Source organism: Cavia porcellus, unplaced genomic scaffold (genome assembly GCF_034190915.1).
Source record: "Cavia porcellus strain 051 isolate PalLab524CR breed Dunkin Hartley unplaced genomic scaffold, mCavPor4.1 scaffold_4, whole genome shotgun sequence".
Lineage (NCBI taxonomy): Eukaryota > Metazoa > Chordata > Mammalia > Rodentia > Caviidae > Cavia > Cavia porcellus.
The window spans coordinates 104,582,841-104,604,957 of record NW_026947487.1 but is presented as its reverse complement, the minus strand read 5'-3'; the positions used below and the strand labels follow the sequence as shown (position 1 = coordinate 104,604,957).

The 22,117-nt window shown below is 39.8% G+C and overlaps 1 protein-coding gene across 4 annotated transcripts in view; it reads right to left on the bottom strand.

Moving 5' to 3' along the window:
- Positions 1-20,602, bottom strand: part of Phlpp2 (PH domain and leucine rich repeat protein phosphatase 2) — a 75,181-nt gene extending 54,579 nt beyond the window's left edge. The window contains exons 1-2 of one of the 4 annotated variants that reach the window (XM_063247611.1): positions 20,425-20,602; positions 12,286-12,572 (exon numbers count right to left, since the gene is read on the bottom strand). In XM_063247611.1, the coding sequence (XP_063103681.1) occupies positions 12,286-12,572; positions 20,425-20,523 (386 nt within the window). In that variant the 5' untranslated portion in view covers positions 20,524-20,602. Of the gene's footprint in view, positions 1-12,285; positions 12,573-19,826; positions 19,955-20,424 lie in introns of those variants that run through there. The other 3 variants (XM_003471946.5, XM_063247612.1, XM_063247613.1) reach the window with 3 other exon arrangements.
- Positions 20,603-22,117: the final 1,515 nt, after the last annotated feature.

Below are 22,117 nucleotides of genomic sequence, written 5' to 3'. Positions count from 1 at the left end.
GAATTCAAGGCAACTTCTGCCAACATAGCAAGACCCTGTCTCAAACATGCACACAAACACAAAAAAAGCTAGAACTGCACAGACCCCAAATTTTCCAAAGATCATTGGACCACATGATCCTGACTAAAAGCTGAGGTAAAATTAGAATATCTAGTAATCATCTGTGGCCTCCCTGGTGATACTGTACTTTGCATAAAATGACCTAAAATACTAATGGGAGGGAGGGTTGTTTTTGGTACTGGAAACTGAACCCAAGATTTTCACACTGGGCATTTATGACACCTTTTAACATTAATTTTATATCAAACAGATTTCAAACTATCTTTTGGTAGAGGGCTAGTACTAGAGATTGAACTCAAGGTCTTCTCAATGAGCTATACCCTTAACCTTTATTATTTTGAGACAGTCTTGCTAAGTCACTAAGATGCCCTGGCAGGGCTCAAATTTGTGATCCCCCTGTCTGAACCTGCCAGAGTGCTAAAGTGCTAGAATTATACCAATATGCCGCTACACCTGGCTTTAATTTTTCTTTCTTCCTTTTTTTTTGGGGGGGGGGGGGCTAGGATTGGACGTAAACCCAGAGCCGTTGATGAAAAATTTATATAAAAATTATTATTACCTCATCTGTGTGTCTAAACCGGATGTGGAAGCCCATGCCTGTAATCCCAACACTAAGGAGGCTGAAGCAAGAGGACTACCTCAACTTCAAGGCCAGCCTGGACACATAGTAAGTCCAGGCCAGCCTAAACTTACATAGCAAGACCCAGTCTCAAAACACAAAACAACAAAACGAAATACCAGTGTGTGTGTGTGTGTGTGTGTGTGTGTGTGTGTGTGTACAGAAGCATTTACAGCAGTCATAATAGTGAGACAGATCTTTTATAGCACTTTCTTTTATCAGAAAACAAGGAGTAACACATAATGGCTAAGAATATAGGATCCAAAAGTCAGAACGCCTGGGTCTGAGTCTCAGTTATGCCACTTACCAAATGCATGCCCCTGTATAAGTTATTTAAACTTTGTTATTATGAGTATAATGGGTACAACAATAAAAATCTAACTCAGAGTTGTTACTGATTTTCTTACAAGATGAAACAAGTACTTAGTAAAGTATCTTGCATGTAACAAATATTCAGTAACATGCTGACAATTAGAATTCCCAAAAATTTAGGATTGTAATTATATTTTAATTAGAATGAAGACAGAATATCTTCCCCACATAAAACAACCCAAAAGCAAGTACTATACAAAGCCTATGGTATCCAAAAGGTCATAAAGAACATTAAAATGATTCTGTTTAGGAAACAAGAATTACATTGATTAGAAAAAAACACAATATATTTTCCATAATGGCAAAAAAGAACTTAAGGACATCTGTGTTTTATACTTAAACTAGAAAATGCAGCTGGCAACAAGATTTAAGTAACAACAGACACCAAAATGAGAATACTGTAAAGCTATATATGAACAACTGCATCAAAATGATAACTAAGGAACAGAAATCAAACTGATGTACAAACAAGACAAAAGTACAACAACCACCTTGCTTTTCCTTATTGCCTTATTTCAGTCTTTAGGCTTCCACAAACTATAAGATAAACTCAGAAGTTTACAATGAATCAAAGAACCAAAGAACAAAGTCTAGAAGTTCAATTAGTACTGAGCTTAATAGAAAAAGAAAATAAGCCCTCCAGAGTGAAAACATAACTAAACCATAGCCAAAGAAAACCAAAACCCACAAAGGTCTATGAGAATGTTAGGAATTATCCTACCACAATGGTAGAATTTTCCTGCAAAAGATGCCCAAAAAAAGGGATTTCTAATACCCTGCATCGGTCATGTAAAAAGAATGACTAGAGAAGGATTAGCTTAAAAGAAAAACAGACTAAAGGTACAAACAGCTATGATCTTCAGATGTTAAGAAGGATTAGACTTACTCTATATTGCTCCCATGAACAGTGAGAAGCTACATAGATAGATTTGTTCTAAATACGAAGAAGAATTGTAATAGATGTTCCATAATGAAAGAGACTGTCTTACAGAATTTTTCACAGAGATTTAGAGAGCAATCTGTCACAGATATTTTAAAAGAGACTCCTATAGGAATCCATTTGGCACATATGGCTATTACTGTCTTTTAGAGCACAAGAGACATGGTGGTAAATACCACTAACAGGGAAACTGAGGAAGAAGGATCTCAAGTTTGAGGTCAAACGGACAACACAGCAAGACCCTGTCTCAAAAAGTTAGCCAGGCATGGGGGCAAACTCCTGTAATCCCAGCACTCAGAAAGCTGAGGCAGGACTACATTGAGTTTGAGGCCAGTCCTGGCTACAAAGTGAATTAAGGCCATCTTGGACTACCCAGCAAGATCATGTCTCCAAAAAAAAAAGTCAAAAGGTACCTAAGAGAGCAAGAAATAATTATATTTTTAAACTGTTATTTGCTCAGCTTTTCTTTCTTTCTGAAGGAAACTGAGACACGGAAATATCCTAATTCTGATATATTTTACATGATAAAATTTCCAGGTTCATACACTTTGGAAATCCTCTGTATCCGTGATGGCAAACTTTTAAGGAGCAAGTGCCAACCTGCAACCCCAAACCACTTATCACAAAAGGCCAACACTGCAGTGGAATCTGAACACTGAAGTTTTAGTTTAAAAAAAAGTCTATATTAACATTTTTTTGCCTTAAAAGAAAAATTCAATAACCTACGTGCCAAAGATTCAGGGCTATTGCTCTAATAGTTCCACTTATGATAGTATTTGGTCTGGTGGTAGGAAAAAAATTGAAAGAACCTCCACATCTGCTTTCATTAATTTAGCATAAGTAGTAAACAAGCAATATTTCAAGAATTACCAGAAAAAGTAAAATGTGAAACTAATTCCATTTACTCATTAAACTCATCTGCTTAAGAGAGTAGACTATGGGAGTGGGATATGCAATAACATACAGTTCAATCTTTTGTTTCAAAGACACAAAACTTTGGCAAGCCAGGATTATTTGTTAAATCTCTCACAAATCAAAGTGAAGTTATATATTGCAAAATAGTCATAAGAGTAATGCTGGCAACAAAAAGCTATATTCAACATTTGAATTACTTCTACTATTGCTTTAGAGTGACAAGAAGATACTGTAGTCCATTTAGACCTGCATATGGCCATATAATTCCTCATTAAACCACCAAAGACTGTGACAATGCAATCACATCAGGGTTACACCTGTGTCGATTTCATTAAAAACTCAGCATGCTTGTAATCCCAGCTATTCACGAGGCTGAGGTAGAAGGATCACAAGTTTGAGCCGGGCCTGAGCAACTTAATGGGACCTTGTCACAAAATAAATGTCCCATAATGTCATCACATTGTACCCCATAAATATACATAATGTAATAAAACTTAAATAAAAGGAAAAATATTCTAGAGCCAAGACAAAAAAATGCCAATCTTTAGGCAAATTGTATTATTGTCTATTGCTAAAATAATTTATGCAGAAGAGAGTTCAAATCACTTCATATGTCACTTATATCAGAAAACCTAAAGGTTTTTAAACTATCATATTTCATTATATCTAATACACCTTTTTTTTTTTTTTTTTTTTTTGGTGGTACCAGGGATTGAACTCATGACCTCGAACTTGCCAGGCAGGCGCTTATGCCGCTGAGTTAAATCCCCAACCCCTAATACACCATTTTTTATTCACCACTGTTGTATTAAAAAAGTATATATAGCTGGGTGTGGTAGCACATGCCTATAATCCCAGCTACTCAGGAGGCTGAGGCTCAGAATCACAAGTTCAAGGCCAGCCTGGACAATTTATGATACCCTCTCTTAAAATTTATTTTAAAAAACTGCTGGGAAGCAGTCCTGTAAACCTAAGCAACAAGAGTGTCTCGGGTATACACAGGCCCTGGCAGTCGCCCCTAAATTTATGTTAGAGACAAAATGTTTCAAGATGAGGGTTGGTCACCAGAATGACACACCAAAGGCTACTAGAGGGTTGAAGCTTTAAATCACTCTGCCCATATGGGGAAAATAAGAGGGCTAAAGGCTTAATTCAGTCCTACAGCCACTGATTCAATTGGTCATGCATTTGTAATAAACCCCCAGTACAAACAGTAGAAGTTCAATGTAGCTTCCAGGTTGGTAAATACTTCCAACTGCCAGGATGGTGACCACGCAAGATTTCCTGGGGAGAAGGCACAGAAGCTTTGCACTGGGACCCCTCCCAACCTTGCCTTATGTTTCTCTTCAGTTGGTTGGTTCTGATTTATCCCTTATATTAAAACTATGACCATAAGTACAGCACTTTGCTGAGTTCTGTACATCTTTCCAGTGAAGAACTAAACCTGAGGGGGTGGTGAGAACTTCCAAATCAGTAGCCAGCTGTTAAGAAGTTCAGGAGGCCTGGGGTACCCTAAAGAGCTGCTGAAATCTGAAAGGTCAGTCTTGTCTTGGACTACGTCCTTTAGTTTGTAAAGTCAGTACTAACCTGGGTGATCAGTGTCAGAAGTACATTGTGCTAAACCAGATGGTGTCAGAATAGCCATTAAGAAAGAAAAAAAAACGGCCAGGGATTTAGCAAAGCGGCATAAGCGCCTGCCTGGCACGCACAAGATTATGAGTTCAATCCCCAGTACCAAAAAAAAAAAAAAACCAAAGAAAGAAAGAAAGAAAAAAACACTGCCAATTAAGCCATGACTTGGCACCAATTGTAAGAAACATGCAGAAGTATTAAAATACAAAATAAAGCTTCAAAATAAAATTATTTATATTCCAATTAGTGATGTATAATATCTCCTCCATCTCCACTTCCTCCTGTTTTTTTGAAACAGGTTTTGCTATGTATCCCAAACTGGCCTTCAACTCTTATCCTCTTGCCTCAGCCCCCCCCCGAGTCCTAGGATTACAGGCAAGCACCACCAGGCCCAGCCTGATACATTCTTTTCACGTTTTAAACAGTTCAAAAATATGAAGCACGAAACAAAACAAGGCATGGGCACACCTGTAACTCCAATTACTGAGGAGGTTGAGGAAGGGTAGAAAACATAGGGAAGCCCTACCTCAAAATAAAAATTTTAAGAACAGCTAGGGACATAGTTTAGTACTCTCTGGGTTCAATTCCTAGTATTAATCCCACTCCCACTGCTCCTGAACACATAAATAAATTCCCTTTCCCTTCTCTTTCAGTATTCGGTTGGGTACGTACCCTGAAATAGAAATTTTCAACTTCATTTCAAAATATAGTGTCAGGGCTTGGGATGTAGCTCAGTAGTAGAATACTTGCCTAGTTTAATTTTTAAAAATTTATTACAATAAAAAACACATTGCTATTAATCCTGAGTGTCTTTAGTTGTGCTGTTGTGGTTGCCTCAGGCTCTTGAATCAATTCGAAACATTTATCTTGCATGGCCATTTTGATTTTGCCATATCCAGTGAATAAGATGGATGAGGACATACTGCAATGTTTTATGCGCCTGCCTTTCCATTGAATAGCATTAAACAGCATTTACCGTATTTTTCATCACACTTCATAGACGCTCAGGAAAGAGGACTTTCAGAAGTGCTTCAGAAAGTGGCAAGAACCATGCAATGGTAAGTGTGTTTGAACCAAGAGGATTAATTTAAGGAGATTAATGGCAATGTGTCATTTATTATAATAGTGTAATTTACTGCAATAGGTTTTAAAAATGTAAACATTCACCATATACTAAATTTCTTTTTGTCTTTTTTGAGACAGGGTCTCACTATGCAGTTCAGGCTGGCCTTGAGCTCACTTTATAGCCCAGACTGGTCTCGAACTCACAATGATCCTCCCACCTCAGCCTCCTGAGTGCTAGGATTACAGGCGTGAGCCACTACGCCTGGTTGATATACTAAATTTCAATCACATCGTGTGTGTGTGTGTGTGTGTGTGTGTGTGTGTATGTTTGTGTGTGTGCGTAAACAAATTTTGGTGAGGCTTGCAAGAAGTCACGCAGCAAGTCAGTGGTAGAAAGAGATTAGAACTCAGTAACCTGTGTAGGTTCAGTGTGAAGACCCTGGGTTGTAACCCTAATGCCAAAAAAATAAAATGTAAAAATCAGGTCCCCAAATCCTGAATTATTTTCTGTTATAAACATCATATTAATTCTCAGTTTAGCTTAAAATGGCTATCAAACATTTAGTCATAAAATGACTAAGAATAATAAAAGTAGATATATGACCATGAGTCAAAGGGCTCTCTACTTTATTACACATGATCTTGTTATAGCTTTTCATACCGAGAGCAATGATTACACTAAGCTTCACTGGTGAGTCATTTATCACTTGAACAGTTCAACAGAGGAAGACAAGGCCAACAGTACACAGTGAGAAGCGCGAGACTAGAAGGACTTCTGGTATGTCCCCACCAAAAACCCACCAACAATCAGCTTCAGAAAAGGTGTTTTCAACCTGAACTAACTGGGCTTGTTTTACATCTACAAAACAAAGGGAATGTTCTCAGCAGTTCCTAATGGGAAGTTCTTTGGAGGCAGGACAAGTCTGTGCTGTCTCACACACTGAAGCCTCTCTGTGCCTTCTCCCACAAATGTTGGTAACTCTCTCCAGTAATTGTGACAATCAAAAGTCCTGACTCTACACATGCTTGGGAGTAGGGTGCTACTGCTAGGTGGAAGGAACTCCGTTTCACTAATAAATAATTTCTCTATGGTTTCCTCAAGTGCAAAAATTCTAAATCAACTACAAACCATGTACACTCAAGTGACAAGTCCATAAATGGGGAGGAAAAAAAAGTAAAGAAGAAAGAAAGAATTTCGAGAAAATGTTAAATTCCAGTTACCTACAACCAGGCCCTAGCCTAGGGAACCACAATACAAAGATTTATAGGCAATGGTTTAGTCAACACAATAGTACTTCTAAGAGTTGAATGAGTTGAAACACCCTAAATAGGTGATATTTATTCAGCATTTGGGGCTAGCCGCATAGCTCAGTGGTGGTGCACATGCTCTGTATGCTGTAAGCCCTGAGTTTAATTTCCCCACAGCCACAAAAAGGGAAATAATAGCACTTTACTGCCTTCTACTTAAAGTATAGTTCAAGACATGGGAGCTTAATAGATATACACAATTTCAGGTCCTAACCTACATCTACTGCATCAGAATTGTGTATTAACAAGCTTCCCAAGTGGATGGTTCAAGTACTACTTTACAGTTATTAATTCACATATTTTTTATAACATGGAATTACTTTAATTCTCATGACAACTCAACAATGTAAATGTTATCGTTCATTTTATAGATTAGTAAACTGAGGCACTGGAAGCATGAAGTACTTGCATAGTAACTGTCAGTGCCAGGATCTGAACCCACAAACTCTTGTTCTAGAATCTAACCCCTAGACTATTACTGCATCTGTCAATTTTTAAACAATTTATACTGTTATCCATAACACGGAGCCAGGTGTGGTAGCTCATGCCTGTAATCCCAACACTCTGGGAGGCTCAGGCAGAAGCATCACAAGTTTGAGGCCAGCCTAGGCAACTGGAGACTTAGCAAGACCCTGTCTCAAAATGAAATGCAATTTGTGCTACACAGTGAAACCCTTTCTCAAAAACAAGAAGAAACTGGCATCAGAATGTCATAGTTCAAACTCTAGCTCTACCAATTTCTATCTGATTACTTTTAAAGTGAGACGGTTAACTCTCTTATGTCTCACTTTCTACATCTATAAAGTGGGGACAGTAAAAAAAAATTTAATTAATTAAAGTACTGACAGTTTTTATTTTGCAAGATTGTTGGGATTTCAGGGCCAGAGATTTAGCTGTGACACTTGCCTGCCTGGCAAGTGTAAGGTCGTGAGTTCCATTCCCAGTACCAAAAAAAAAAAGATGGTTGGGGTTTTATGAGGTAAAGAACATAAAGCATAAATAATGAATATTATCATTTATTATTTGTCATAATGCTTTTTTAGTTTCCAAAGTTCTTCAGTGGAACACATATCACACTTCAGTAATACCTAAGACTGTCAACTATCTTACAAAGGGCTATGTGAGGTGCCTACTCCTCTTACTAGATAATATAAGAATGAACTAAGCAATTAACAGTTGAGTAAAAGATCTAAAGAAGATCTGAAATAGCCATAATTAAGCAGTAAAATTCAGGAAGAGAAGCTGCTGTGCAAGCTCCTCTCCTATAGGACCTTTACTCAGAAGTCTATCATCTACCTTGAATGTTGGACATTCCAACTTCCTGGCAGCACCTGCCTGACCTTGAGTAGCTACAGAACATCTCTCAAACTCTCAATCTTCCCCACCTGAGACAAATGATACTCCCTCCACTGGAGCTATTTTAAGGACTTAATGAGAAAATATGCACAAAGCATGCTGACCATTGTGCAAGCACTGAAAGTTAGCTGAGAACTATCATCATCATTATCATCATAATTTTTAAATTCTACAGCTCGTACTCTAGCAATGAAAATGTATCTGTTCTTTCAAACTATAGTTCAACAGTGCTTCCATTATTTCCCAACTGATTAATCTTCAAAGAACTATTTCACTATAAATTATCAAAAGAACAGGGCTTGGGTGGGGGGTTTAGCTCAGCTTGGCAAATGCAAGGTCATGAGTTCAATCCCTGATACCAAAAAAAAAAAAAAAAAAAAAAAAAAAAAACAAGGCTAAAAAGAGACAAACATTCCATTTTAAGTGCAGTTTAGATTCATGCAGTTTAGATCTTTACTAATTACACAACTAATAGTAGCAAATCTATTCCAGAAAGGTTTTCTCATTTCTAGTATCTCTGTACACATAAACATAGCAAACAAATGAGTAAGTCACATCCTTAGGTGAACTCAAACACTACCAGCTATAATTTAGGTCAACACTTTCCACCTGATAAAATTAGATCATACTCAGTGCTGAGATTTAGCAAAGCCTAAGGATCACCCAGTCTGATCCTGTTGTTGTACAAACAGATTTAGGAAATGCAGTTAAATGGTGAACAAGGAAAACATTCAAATGCTAATCTACTATTTCAGGAATTATCCAAATCCTAAAAAAGAATACATAGTAAATTTAGTTTACTTTTAAAATTACATCAGGTTTTAGCTTACCTAAAGGTGTTACTATTATTACTTTTAAAAGTGTGAGCTTCCTCTCTCACTTTGCACAGTACCAAAGCCATAGCTTTGAATTCTATTTCAAGATATATCCTTCCTGTAATTCTAGCAGTTTGAGCACTGAGGCAGGAGAATCCCAAATTGAAGCCTAGCCTAGGCAATTCTATGATTTAGTGAGGTCTTGCCTCAAAAAATAAAAATATAAAGGCTCTAAATTCAATTCCCAGTACCACAGGGATTTGAAAAAAAAAAAACAAACTTTACTAAAAAGTACATGAAAGACAGAAAAACAATGATCAGGGTTTGTAGGTTTTGTTTTTTGTTGTTTTCCGAGATAGGCACAGGCTGGCCTCAAACTATGTAGCCCAACCTGGCCTCAAACTCTTGTTCCTCTTGCCTCGGCTTCCCAAAGGCTGGGATTACAAGCATATGCCACCTTTCTGGTTAATGGTCAGGTATTTAAACAGCTCTGATTTGATGCCTAATTCAAAGAATTAATAGTGACTTCCCTCTTTAATGCTAAATAAACTTCATATTTATAGCATAAGACTACCACAAGGCTATTTTTCATGTTTATATAAAAACTTTAAGACATAAATGACTTTTAAATCTGTGGAAATATGCTCAACTTCAATCATGAAGAGAATTGAAAATTACAACAAAATAGCAAAATTCTGATCGAATTTGTAAAAACTGGACGTCCTGTCACTGGGGGAGAGCCAGATGCCAGCCCTCTCCTTTGAGTCTGCAGGGTAGACAGAGCAAGAGGTTAACAAGACCTCCTGTGAGTCTGCCTATCTCTTACAGTAAACAGGGAGATAAAAACAATCAATGTTCCCCTCCCTCCCCCACTCTGAAGCAACTGACTGATCTGGAGTAACACAGGTTGTGGCGCTAACTAATGAGATAAACTACAACTTTATGTTTGTAGTGTTTAGTATTTCACTGACTTTGCAGGCCTAAAGCCTGTAGTCTGATCATCTCTTCAGAGGATAACAATATGCAACACAGCTTCTATGAGAAATCTCCTTCTGACATTGGTGGCCACCATTAATTCCTATTATCTTGTTTTGAAATCCTGTATCATTCTCATTGTTTTGTCTGGTGGGGTTTTATCATGTTTTTATCTTGTTTGATTTTCTTGTATCTGATGGCATGGGCAGCTATTTCAAGGATAACAAGATATAGTAGCCATTTAGGATTTACCATTATCTTGTTTTGAAGTCAGTATTGCTTCATTGTTTTGTCTTCATAGGTTCTATTTTGTTTTACTATGTCTGAAGATATGGACAGCTATTTTGAAGATAACAAGAGGCATTATGGTAACCATTGTTGATTTCCTATTACCTTGTTTCAAAATCCTGTGTCACTTACACTATCTTGTTTTGACTGGCTTTATTATTTTATTTTGCTTGGTTTTATTCTAAAATAATTTTTTTTAATTCATAAAACCTTAAGTCATTAGGGGTGGGAAAAGATTTCTCCTTGAAATGCTGACTTTACACTTCTCCAATTTAACAGAGCCTGAGGGTATAGCTCAGTGGTAGACAGCTTAGAGACTCAAAGCACTGGGCTTGTTCCTCACTAGTACAAATAAACAAATACTATCAATAGTCATTTCTATCAGTGTGGAAGAGAGAAAGAAAAAAAAAATAGTCATTTCTGTACACAAGCAAATATATAATTACCTTGAATATGTTCTATATTTACATATAAAATTTAACATTAATGTTTTGGAAAAAAGGAAAATGAGAATACTTTCATATTTTAAGTGGAAATATAAAATAATATTTATAAAGAAATTGACAGTAACCATCAAAATCATAAATGATCATATCCTTTGACTCAGCAATTCTACTTCCAGAAGTTTACACTGCAATAAACTCCCACATCCAAGAGATATAGTAGGTAAGCCAGGCGTGGGGTCAAACACCTGTAATTGCAGTACTCAGGAGGCTGAGGCAAAAGGATCAAGGCCACCCTGGGCTACATAGTGAGTTCAAGGCCAGCCTGGACTACAGAGTGAGATTTTGTCTCAAAAAACCAAAGAGAAAGACGGACAGACAGACAGACATTCACTGCAACACTGCTTGCATGATTAAAAATTGGTAACGATTTATAAATGTCCATAATAGGAGTTGGGCTAAAACTGTAAGATTCATAAAATGGAAAACAATACTACTGTACCCATTAAATAACTAAATAAATATTAACATAGGAATATCTAAGAAATATTAAATCAGTGTATTATACACATTATTTTATATACATATATTATATATATATATATATATATATATATATATAGAGAGAGAGAGAGAGAGAGAGAGAGAGAGAGAGAGAGAGAATACCCAAGAAATTGCTAATAACAGCTTTCCTACAAAAGTCTGTATGGCTGAGGAATAGGGGATGGAGGACTTAAGTCTTATTTATACATTTCAATTTCATTCTATTTACTCTACCAAAAAAATTAACTTTTAAAATATTTACTTTAAATATAGATGTCTGACTTACAGTGTATTCCCAATAAAAGGCCTCTCAAATTTTCCTTCATGATAGTTTTTAAATTCAAGAGTATAAAGTCAGCATTCCAAGGCAGATCTTTTTTCCTATTGACTTCAAAATCACTATCAGCTCCAGCCTAAGATAAATTCTAAAGTCACCAGGCGTAGTGGTAGATACCTCGGTCCCAGCACAAGGGAGGCTGAAGAAGGAGAACCGAGAGTTTAGCTGGGCATGGTGGCACATACCTGTCATGCTAGCCCTTGGGAGGCTAAGGCAACAGGACTGCCAATTGAAGCTAGTGACTTAGCAAGATCCTGTCTCAAAATAAAAAATGTGTTGGAAATATAGCTCCTGTGAAGGCTCTGGGCTCAATCCCCAGTGCTTCAGTGGGTGGGGCCTAACAGCCAAGCCCAGTGACACACACTTGTAACCCCAGCACTTTGGGAGGCTGAGGCAGAAAGACTCCAATTTTGAGTCCAGTTAAGGTAACAAAATGACTTAGTGATTTTCTATCTCAAAACACAAAAATAAAAAGGGCTGGAGATGTAGCCCAAAAGGCCTGGGTTAAATTCCTAGTACTGCAAAAAACAAAAACAAAAAATCCTGAGGTTTACTTCCAAGTAGAAACACATGTTATTTGTATTACAGTAAGATTAATGATGAAACTGAGACCTCACCTGACCAGGTCTCCATGAAGTTGTAAATAAAGACTTTCTCTTCCCTCTCCAGCACATATTTCTGACACTGGTGTCTCTACAGTGCAAAGGACGAGATGTAAGTCAGAGGATGTGGAGGAAGAAGAGGAAGAGGTGGAGGTGGTGCTTGTAGTGGCAGTGGTTGTGTCAGCTCCATAAAGGTAAACACAGCCTCTCTTCACGTCTTCTCTCAGCCAGTCTCTTTCTCGAGAACCAAACCTATTTCTCCTATTCAAACAATTCCTGCTCCCATTGCGTTTCATATTTCTCTGAAAAATATCAACAGAATGAAAAAATTAGCTAGAACATTTGACTGAATTACAAATGTTCAGTCCTCACACCACCTCCCTTACATATTCAGCAACTCTGCTCAAGTATCCCCTCCTACTGTGGGGCCTCTGCACCTGCCATGCCTGTTTTTGTTTTGTTTCCGGTATTGAGAGTTGAACCCAGTGCCTTCCAACTGACCTGCATCCCTAGCCATGTTTATTTTTCACTTGGAGACAGGGTTTCACTAAGTCACTAAGTTGCCCAGTCTGAGCTCCAACTCCCAATCTTCCAGCTTCCCAGAGGGCTGAGGTTTAACGTGGACAGCCATGCTGGTTTGCCACCTCCATCCTTCATGTAGACAACCTAACCTTCTTTCTGGCAAGCTGTTCATGCCTCTTATCTGTCATCTTCTCTGGCCCTATCTTTTTCTGTTTTCAGAAAGGTGTCAAGAATAACAAAACCGCCAGGGATTTAGCTCAACGGCATAAGCACCTGCTTGGCAAGTGCAAGGTCGTGAATTCAATCCCGGGTACCCAAAAACAAAACAAAAAAGGAAAAACCCAGGGCACCATAGGCACACCTATAATCCCAGCACTGAGGTACAGGATCACCATGAATTTCCAGCCTGGGCTACACAGTGAGTTCAAGCGTGATCTACAGAGTAACCCTGTCTCAAAATAAATAAATAAATAAAACATTTATGTACCAAATATTCAAGTCACACAAATATTTAACATTTTCTCACATTTAGTTCAGATGATTATAGTTTAAAGCTACACACACTACATCCCTACACCTACAGGTAAGGCTACGTGATATTCTACCACAATTCCTTCCCTTCCTCCCCTAAAACAATACATCACTGTATTTGGCATTTATTGCTACACCTGTTTTGATGTATTTAAATGTAATATGAAATATTCACATTAATATTTTACCCAATTAAAAACTTTATCTAAACCTTAAAATAACTTATGTCTCACCCTGCAATTTTATTTAATTCAATGCTGGTTACAATATACACTTGTTAATCCACCTAGCTCATTCATTTTAATAATATTCCATTACATGACTACTCGGCAACTTATTCAATCTTCTATTTAGCTTGTTTCCAATACTTTCCTGCTAGAAATAATGCTGAAAAAAAAAAAATACATCAAGTGTGGAACACACACCTATAATCCCAGCACTGAGAAGGCTGAGGCACAAGGATCACAAGTTCAAGGTGAGCCAGGGCTACACAGCAGGTTCAAGCTGACTTAAGACTACACAATACTTTGTCCTTAAAAAAAAAAAAAAACTGTACCCGTCTTTTTATGCAAATATGTACACTTCCCTAACTCTCTGCTTCGTATTCAAAAAAAGCAAGTACAGTATTAACATAATACTTGCGTTTTCCAAGCCAGGCCTGGTGGCACATGCCTATAATCCCAGCACTTGGGAGGCTGACACAGGAGGATCATAAATTTAAACTCAGCTTGGGCAACTTGGTGACTTAGTGATACTCTATTTCAAAATTTTACAAGGGGGTAGTGTGGGAATATGGAGCATAGAATAAAGGACATGGTTCAATCTCCCAAAATGGCCAGATACATATGTTTCAAAGAAATTACTGTTGCACTTGATAACAAAGGTACATAAAATTCAATATAAATATTGTAAAGCCAAGCTATCTCACAACAAAAACTGCCACAGCCAATACAACAAGTTTCTACAAGTCATTACCTACCAGTTCTATTTTATGATGGGCCATTTCTGCTTTCTTTGGGGACACTGACATACCTTTCCTGCTTCATTTCCCACTGCCCTTCAGTTTGTTTCAGTCATATCCAAATCCATGCTTGCAGCTCCTAAAGCATACTAGCTGTTCCATAATTCTCTTACTTACCTGAAATGTCCTTTCCTGCATCTGTATCACAAGCCACTCTTCCAAACTCTATGCAGCCCTCACTATAGGGCTACGGGGCCATCTGTATCTCCCATCCCCACTGTTCCTCCTGCCTAAATAGAATGAATGACTATTCTCAGTAGAAATTCTTCACCTCAAACATACTTGTGATATACTCCGTGCATGACAAGAGATTTAAATTACTTATTTGATATTTCTTCCTCTCTTCTCCACTGAAAGTTTTAAGAAGGTATTACAGAGCGTCACAAATACATGCAGAACTCAGATAACATCAGAGGAATTTATACTAAATCTATTCTTCAGCTCCATTAGCTGCAGTAAAAAACGAGTAAGTTTGGGGGGAAAAGTTTCCAGTTTTGTAAAGAAGTCTACCATTTTTTCTTTTTATCAGTAACAAAGAAAACAAAACACGTTCACCAGGAATCCTCAGTGGAAAACAGAAACACTTATAAATAAAGCCAATATTAGCCTCACTGAAATTAAACAGCTGAGGCAAATTGTAACACTTAACAATAAATTTCTAGCATGGTGGTCCACACCTGTAATTCCAGCACACAGGAAACTCAGGGAAGAGGATCACCTCAAATTTGAGGCCAGCCTAGCCCACACAGTGAGTTCAAGGCCAGCCTGAACTACATAGAGACCCTGCCTCAGAAAACAAACTCGCTGTCGGCATGGCACATGCCTGTAATCTCAGCACTTGGGAGGCTGAGGCAGGAGGGCTTGCTGTGAGTTCAAGGTAAGCCTGAGCTACACGGTGAGGTCAAGGCCAGACTTAAGTACCTAGAGAAATACTGAGAATGTTTAAATTACCTATTTTTAAAATGTAACTAATAAGTACCTGCCAGGCAAGTGCAAAATCCTGAGTTTGATCCCCTGTACCAAAACAAAACAAAACAAAAAAACAGCCCCAGGCCTGTATCATGGGCTAGTACTCTTCTAGCAAGGTAGACCATGTTTTCTTGTGGTTTCCACTCCCGCAAGAGAAGCATAAATTACTTCAGCTCCAAAATTTAAGTACTGTTATCTCTGGGGGCCCATACTCTGTTTCTCTGTTTCTCTGAGTATGTACCTTTTAATTTCTGCCCAACAAAATTCTTCCTGTTTCACTTACTGGTTTTTCTGAGACAGGGTCTCACTATACAGTTCAGGCCAGCTTTGAATTCACTATGTAACCCATGCTGGAATCCAAGTCAAGGTGACCCTCCTGCCTCAGCCTCCCCAGTTCTTTGATTACAGGTGTGTGCCACCATACCAGTGTGTGTCTTCTGACTAGTCCTAAAAATTCTTTCTCTGTGAGAGACATCAGCAAACCTCCAGCCATTCTACAGGTAGGACAGGTAGGTTCCTTATCTCAGTCTGATAATCACCTCAGACCCTGTCCTGTGACAATCCAAAATGCCCAAGAAGATGGTAAGTTTAAGGTCAGTCTGGGCAATTTAGTGAGACTGTGTCTCAGAAATAAAAAATACAGCAGGGAAGTGGTGGCACAAGTGTGCAACGCTAGCACTTGGAGGTTTGAGGCTGGGTTATCTCCATAAGCTTGAGGGCATCTTAAACTACATACCAACAAAATAAAAAAAGGGTTCTGTGGTACAAGGCCCTGGGTTCAAGGAGCAATACCACAGAAAAATAAATTTCTGAAGATGATAGAAAGGGGAAGGAAAAAAGCCAGGCTTAGAGCCACACTCCTATAATTCCAGCACTTAGGAGGCTGAGGCAGGAGAAGCGTTTGAAAGTTTTGATATCAGCCTGAGCTACAAAGTGAGCCCAGGGCCAGCCTAAACTGCACAGTGAGACTCTGTCTCAAAAAGACAAAAATGGCGGCTGGGGGGGGGGGGGGGGACGGGGACTGGCAAGCATATCCATATATAATGAAAGAAAAATAAGGAGATAGCCATATTGTTTAAATTTAGAATAATAAGTGCTTGCTTAGCATGAACAAGATCCTGAGTTCAATCCCTAGTATCAAATAAAATAAAATAAATTTAGGATAACATAAACACACTAGCCATTTTGCAGATTTTGGCAATTTGAATACAACTATTCAAAATCATGAACAGTACTAATTCTTGGATAAGTAAGATAAATCCCTGCTATAAGTAGGAATGAAGCCTCTTTTCATATCAAGTGTATTTTCTCAAAGCTGAACATCTCAGAATTAGTAAAAGTTTTCAAGTATTTATTGTATAACAAAATTCATAATTGTATCACTAAATAAACTAAGACAACAGTTAACTACTGGTTAATTCTTAATATTCCTTTTTTTTTTTTTTTTTTAACTTTGAGAAAGATTAACTGTACCAAATGACCGGCATTCTGTATGACAGAGTAAGATTTATAAAAGAAGCTCTACATTCTGCATTCAGTAGTGAGAAAAGACAAAGTAGACACTATTATTTTTTTTTTAAACTCTCCAGCCAGGCACAGGGGTGCACACCTATAATCCCAGCTACTTCTCTAGAATGGTAAGGCAAGAGGATCACAAATTCTAGGCCAAATGTAGCTGGAGTTTATCTCAAAATTTTTTAAAAAATTTTAATTTTTGCTTTTTTGAGACACAATCCCACTATGTAGTACAGGCTGGCCTGGAACACAAGGTGATCCTTTTGCCTCAGCCTCCCTAATGCTGGGCCCAACTCAAAATATCTAAAAAGGGGCCAAAAGGGTAGCTCAGTGGTAGAGTGCTTGCCTAAAACATATGAAGCTCTGGTTTCATACTATAATACCACAAAAACAAAATTTAAAAAAAAAAAAATATATATATATATATATTTCCTAAAATCAAGTAATGACCCACTGATCATTCCAATCTTAAGAAAGACTTCCTTGGGGAAACATATTTTTGATAAAGTTTTTAATAGTCATCTGCAAATACGTATATTTCCTTAAAGCTATAAATTCCTCAAGGAATTTTATCAAAATATGTATGTTGTCTGTCACCCTTTACCTCAGAGTATTTATTTCCTATCCATATAACATATTCTATCCTGTGAAGGCAAACTGCTGAGTTAGAACTTCAGCAAATATATTCTCCTGAATTAATCAATGGGCATTTTAAAAGCTTGAAGAATAGGCAAAGCAAACTTTTACAAGGATAATCAAGATAGTGATTAACAAGGTATGATGATACATGCCTATAATCTCAGGTACTCAGGAGTCTGAGGTAGGGTAGCAAATTTAAGGCCAGCCTGAGAAACTTAGCAAGACCCTGCATCAAAAAACAAACAAAAATGGATGAATTTGGGGTATCACTCAGTCACAGAGAGCATGCCTAACATGTCCAGTGGCCTCAGTTCAACCATGATTTACCTACTGGCTATTACTGGCCTAGTGATTTCTTCTCAGGAATGTCATTCTCCACCGTCTAACTCAAGTAACTGCTGGAAAGACCTTTCTAGCAGACAGTCCTCTGAGCTGCCTTTAGCTTTCAGAATCAGCATTCCACTGGAATTACTACCTTGCAAATGCTTTTTTTCTCCCTTACTCACATACAAGTTACTATCACAAATTTATCTAAAAGGGGACATTAACTATAATCACCATTCACATCAAACAAGGGAAAAAAGGGTATATTTAAGATTGAAATATCTTTCTAGAAACTGGGCCTACTGGTGCATGCATGTAACACAAGCACCCTGGAAGGCTGAGGCAGGAGAACAGCAAATTCAAGCCCAGCCTGAGGAATTAAGCAATTCAGTGAAACCATGTCTCAAAGTTTAAAAAACAAAGAAGTAAAAGGGCCGGGGATGCAGCTCAGGGCAAAACCCTGGACTCCACCGTCAGTTAATGGAAGGAAAAAAAAAGCCTTACTAGAAAGTAAAACATTGTAGAGCAAGCTATGAGTTGAACATCCAATGCTTCAGTTTTATACTTTCAACTCTCTAAAATTAAAAACCTAAAGGCTATGATCAGTTCAAAAGTGGTAAACTGTAAAACATGCATAGTGAAAACTGGGTCTGGAAAAGTGGCTCTTCGTACTTAAGCTGAGTTCTATCAGAATGTGAAATGGCTTTTTACCCGGTAGATACTTTGCACCCAAAATTCTAAAACAAAGCCTCAGTTGGTGCATACCTGTGATCCTAGCTACTCAGGAAACTAAGGCAGAAGGATCACAAGCTTGAGGCCGACTTGGACAATTTAGGAAAAACCTTGGCCCCAAAATTAAATACAGAGCTGGGAATGTAGCTCAGTGCAGAACACCTGAGAAGCATGCTTAAGTTCTGGGTTCACTTCACACTAAACTACTATCAACCACTAGTATCTTTCTAAAAGTTCCCAAAGTCGAATTTCAGAAAATCTCACAAGACTGTCTTCAACAAAAGTTCTTATTTCTTCAGTTCTCTCCTACCACTCACTTCTTCACCACTACCAAAAAAGCAAAAACTGTTTACCCTTTAGGCCGAAGGCAACACATGTATTATACATACCATTTCCTGATAAGCCAAGTCAGCTGAACTTTATTAAGTTTACTCACAAATTATATCTTTATGACTACTATCATTTTAAATATCTAAAAAAAAAAACCTATGGGCAATTACACTTCAAACAGCTGTTTAACAAATTTCAACATGTATAAGGTTTATGAAGAAATTTGAGGCAAACTACAAAAAGTTATTTAAAGTCATTGCATTAAGACTGTGAGGTTAACAGCACGAAAAAAATAAGTTTTACATCTTACAGAGTACAGGTTTATATTTCAGATTTAGTAGGTATGTCAAATCCACGTTTTTGTTTCCCTGTGATGTCCCACCAATAATCTTAATAAGATATTGCTCAACAATCTTTAACAATTATAATGTATTTCTTAACATAGTGCATTTTCATTGTTTTGCAAACTATTTTTGAAACACATCAAATCTCAATTTGCTTTTCCCTAGCACATATATTCTCTTGTCAAGTTTTAAATCCTGCGGATTCTTCTTTCCGGAACTCTAGAGAAATTCCAGTCCACCTCCAGGACACCTAGTTTACATACTGGACCTACAGAAAAATTTCCCTGCAACTACTTCAAAGCCAAGCAAGCACAGCACTGCACCCAGCTAGCCTCGCAGGATCCGTCCCCTTCAACCATCTTGACAGCCCCCTCCCTACCTTAAGCATTCCTTCTGTATTCTTTCAAACTCCTAGTCATCACCTCCAAGACTCCATTCCCCCCTTGCCTCTATCTGTTTTCTTATCCTCCTACTTCTCCAATTCCTGCCAAAAAGCCCCGCTAACTGCCTGTTGCATAACGGCTCCCCCATTAATGTCTCCCGGGATTTTCAGCCGGCAGGAATGCCCCAGCCGGGTCCAGCCCCTCCTCCCTTCCGCAACACGCCCCGCTCGTCCCGGGAAGCGGCACCTCGGGGATTCTCTCCGGGCGCGGCGGGCCACCTCCCCCGCTCCCCCGCTGCTGTCTCGCTCTCACAGTCCGGCACCCGCTGGCAACTCCGCTTGGAAGCCCGAAGGGCAGAGAGTGCCCGCTCCGCCCGGCGCAGCCCGCGCGCACCGCGGCGCCCGGCCAATCATCGCCGCCATCCTCCCGCTGGGCTGATGTCTTCAGGTGTCCGGGGAGAACCCCGCGTACTTGCAGGCGCGCTCCGCCGCGAGTCAGAGCCCCGGGCGCGGCCGAGGGAAGCTGAGGGGCACCCGCGGTGGCTAAGGATCCCGTGAACGGAGACGACCGGCCGGCCCGAGGCGTGGGCCTGCCAAGCCGGTGGCGCGCGGCCAAGGATGGGCAAAGGCAGGGACGAAGGCGGCCCAGGCCTCGGCGGGGGCGCGACGCGGAGGCCTCAGCGGGGGCCTCGGGCTCCCGGCCCAGCGTGCCGCGGCCGAGCTGCTGCGCGGACTGACACGGGGTGGGGGTCCCCCACTGCCGGGGACATCGCGCGGGGTAGGGGCGGCCTCGGCCCGCCCTCGCTATCTCCTTAGCCCGCCCTCTCGCTCGCCCGCCGCCTCACCTTCAGGACCCGGATCCCCCCCGGCCGGCGGGTCGATGGCGCTTCGGGCGGCTCCGGGGGCTCCAGCGGGCCCGCGGGCCCCGGCTCCACCTCCCCCATCGGCGGCCCAAGCTGCTCAGGGACGCCCGGCCGGCGCGACGGCGCGCAAGCCTCGGTGGCGCGCCTGAGCAGCCGGCGGCCCCGCCCCCCGCGGCCCGCAGCCCCGCCCCGGGCCTGCCCTCCACAGCTGCTCCAGAACTGCGTAGCCGAGGGCGGGCGCGAGGCAGGGCGGCGTCTCTGCTGGCCTGAGGTGGAGCCCTGGGGTGTGGAACATGGAGCCGCTGCAGGGTGGGCCTTCGCTGCCCGCAGACCCGGGTTCTGAGGGCTGGAGTTCAGGGAGGGTTATTTACTGCTGTGCCTACATCCCAAGTAGTGGCAGGAGGAAGGGGCCAGGTAGGGCCTGGCGCTAATTAGGACCCTTGGCTGCTCTCAGCTCAGGATGGCTCTTGGAGCTTTTACACTCTTTCTACACCCAAACCGGCCTTTTGCCTGCAGAGGGAAAGCTGTTGAGTGAACTGTTGAGACTTAACACTAATCTCAGCAAGGTCCCTTCCTGCTCCATTTAGAGACCCTCGCGACCCTCTTGGGCAAACCTAAGATACTCCGTTTCCCACCCATGTGTCAATTCCCTTTTGGCTTCATGTAGCAAAATTATCAGAATTCTGTTCTCAGCCTCAAGCAGTAATATGGCCCGAGTCATTTTTGTATTTGCAAGTCTCATTCAGAAAAATATTTTAAAAGTTAACTTATTTTCTTTTAGTTCCTATTGTGGTGGTGGCTTTGTGGTCAGCTGACCAAATTTGGATTCAGACAGCCTGAGCCTACATCTGTTCTACCCTTTGTTAGAGACTTTGGTTCTTGAACAGTGGAAAAGATTATTATGTGCCTAGCAAATAGGGATTCCTATAGCTATCATAAGTCTGAAATTCCAAATTTAAGATACTCAATTTCCTGAGGTACTCTTAATTTTTGTTCTGTTTTCCTATGACCCTTCTAGACTTCTGATTTTTAGGCTTTATTGTCTTGCACGGGTGTTTCGTCTTCAAAGCAACTTCTAAGGAATTAACCAGTAACTACCTGATGGCTTCATCTAGTATCCATTGCTCCCCTAGTTCAAACTACATGGCTAGAATAGTAATACTACTAATAGGCTTAAAACAAGAAACCTTTGAGGTCTAACAAACCAGTATGTCCTTCTGAGATACTTATCCGGATATTTTACATGCCGACAAAATTTTGCCCTTGTGTGTTCTGACCCCAAATTTTCTGTAAAAATTCACGATTTTCTCCCTTCACATTACTTTTCACATATCAAAATTCCAGTCTCCAGTAAACTTGACTTCTTGGTCTCACTGTAATGATTAAAAATGTTATGAGTCTGAAATAAAGTGAAAAAACATTTACATTGTCATTCTCTTGGGTTTTTTCAAGAAAATTAACTTTATTTTCAAGAAAGCTACTAAATGTAGTTGGATGTCCATTTCAGACCTTATTAGTGCATTTCTTTGAGCAAGAATTTTGCTATTTGTGGGACAGGTAGAGGTAGAAGTGGACCTAGGTACAGACAATGATAACAAAAACAATTGTACTTGAGAGTGTTTCTACATGCCTATTGTTTGAGATAGTACACATTACTACTATGTCCAGTTCTCTT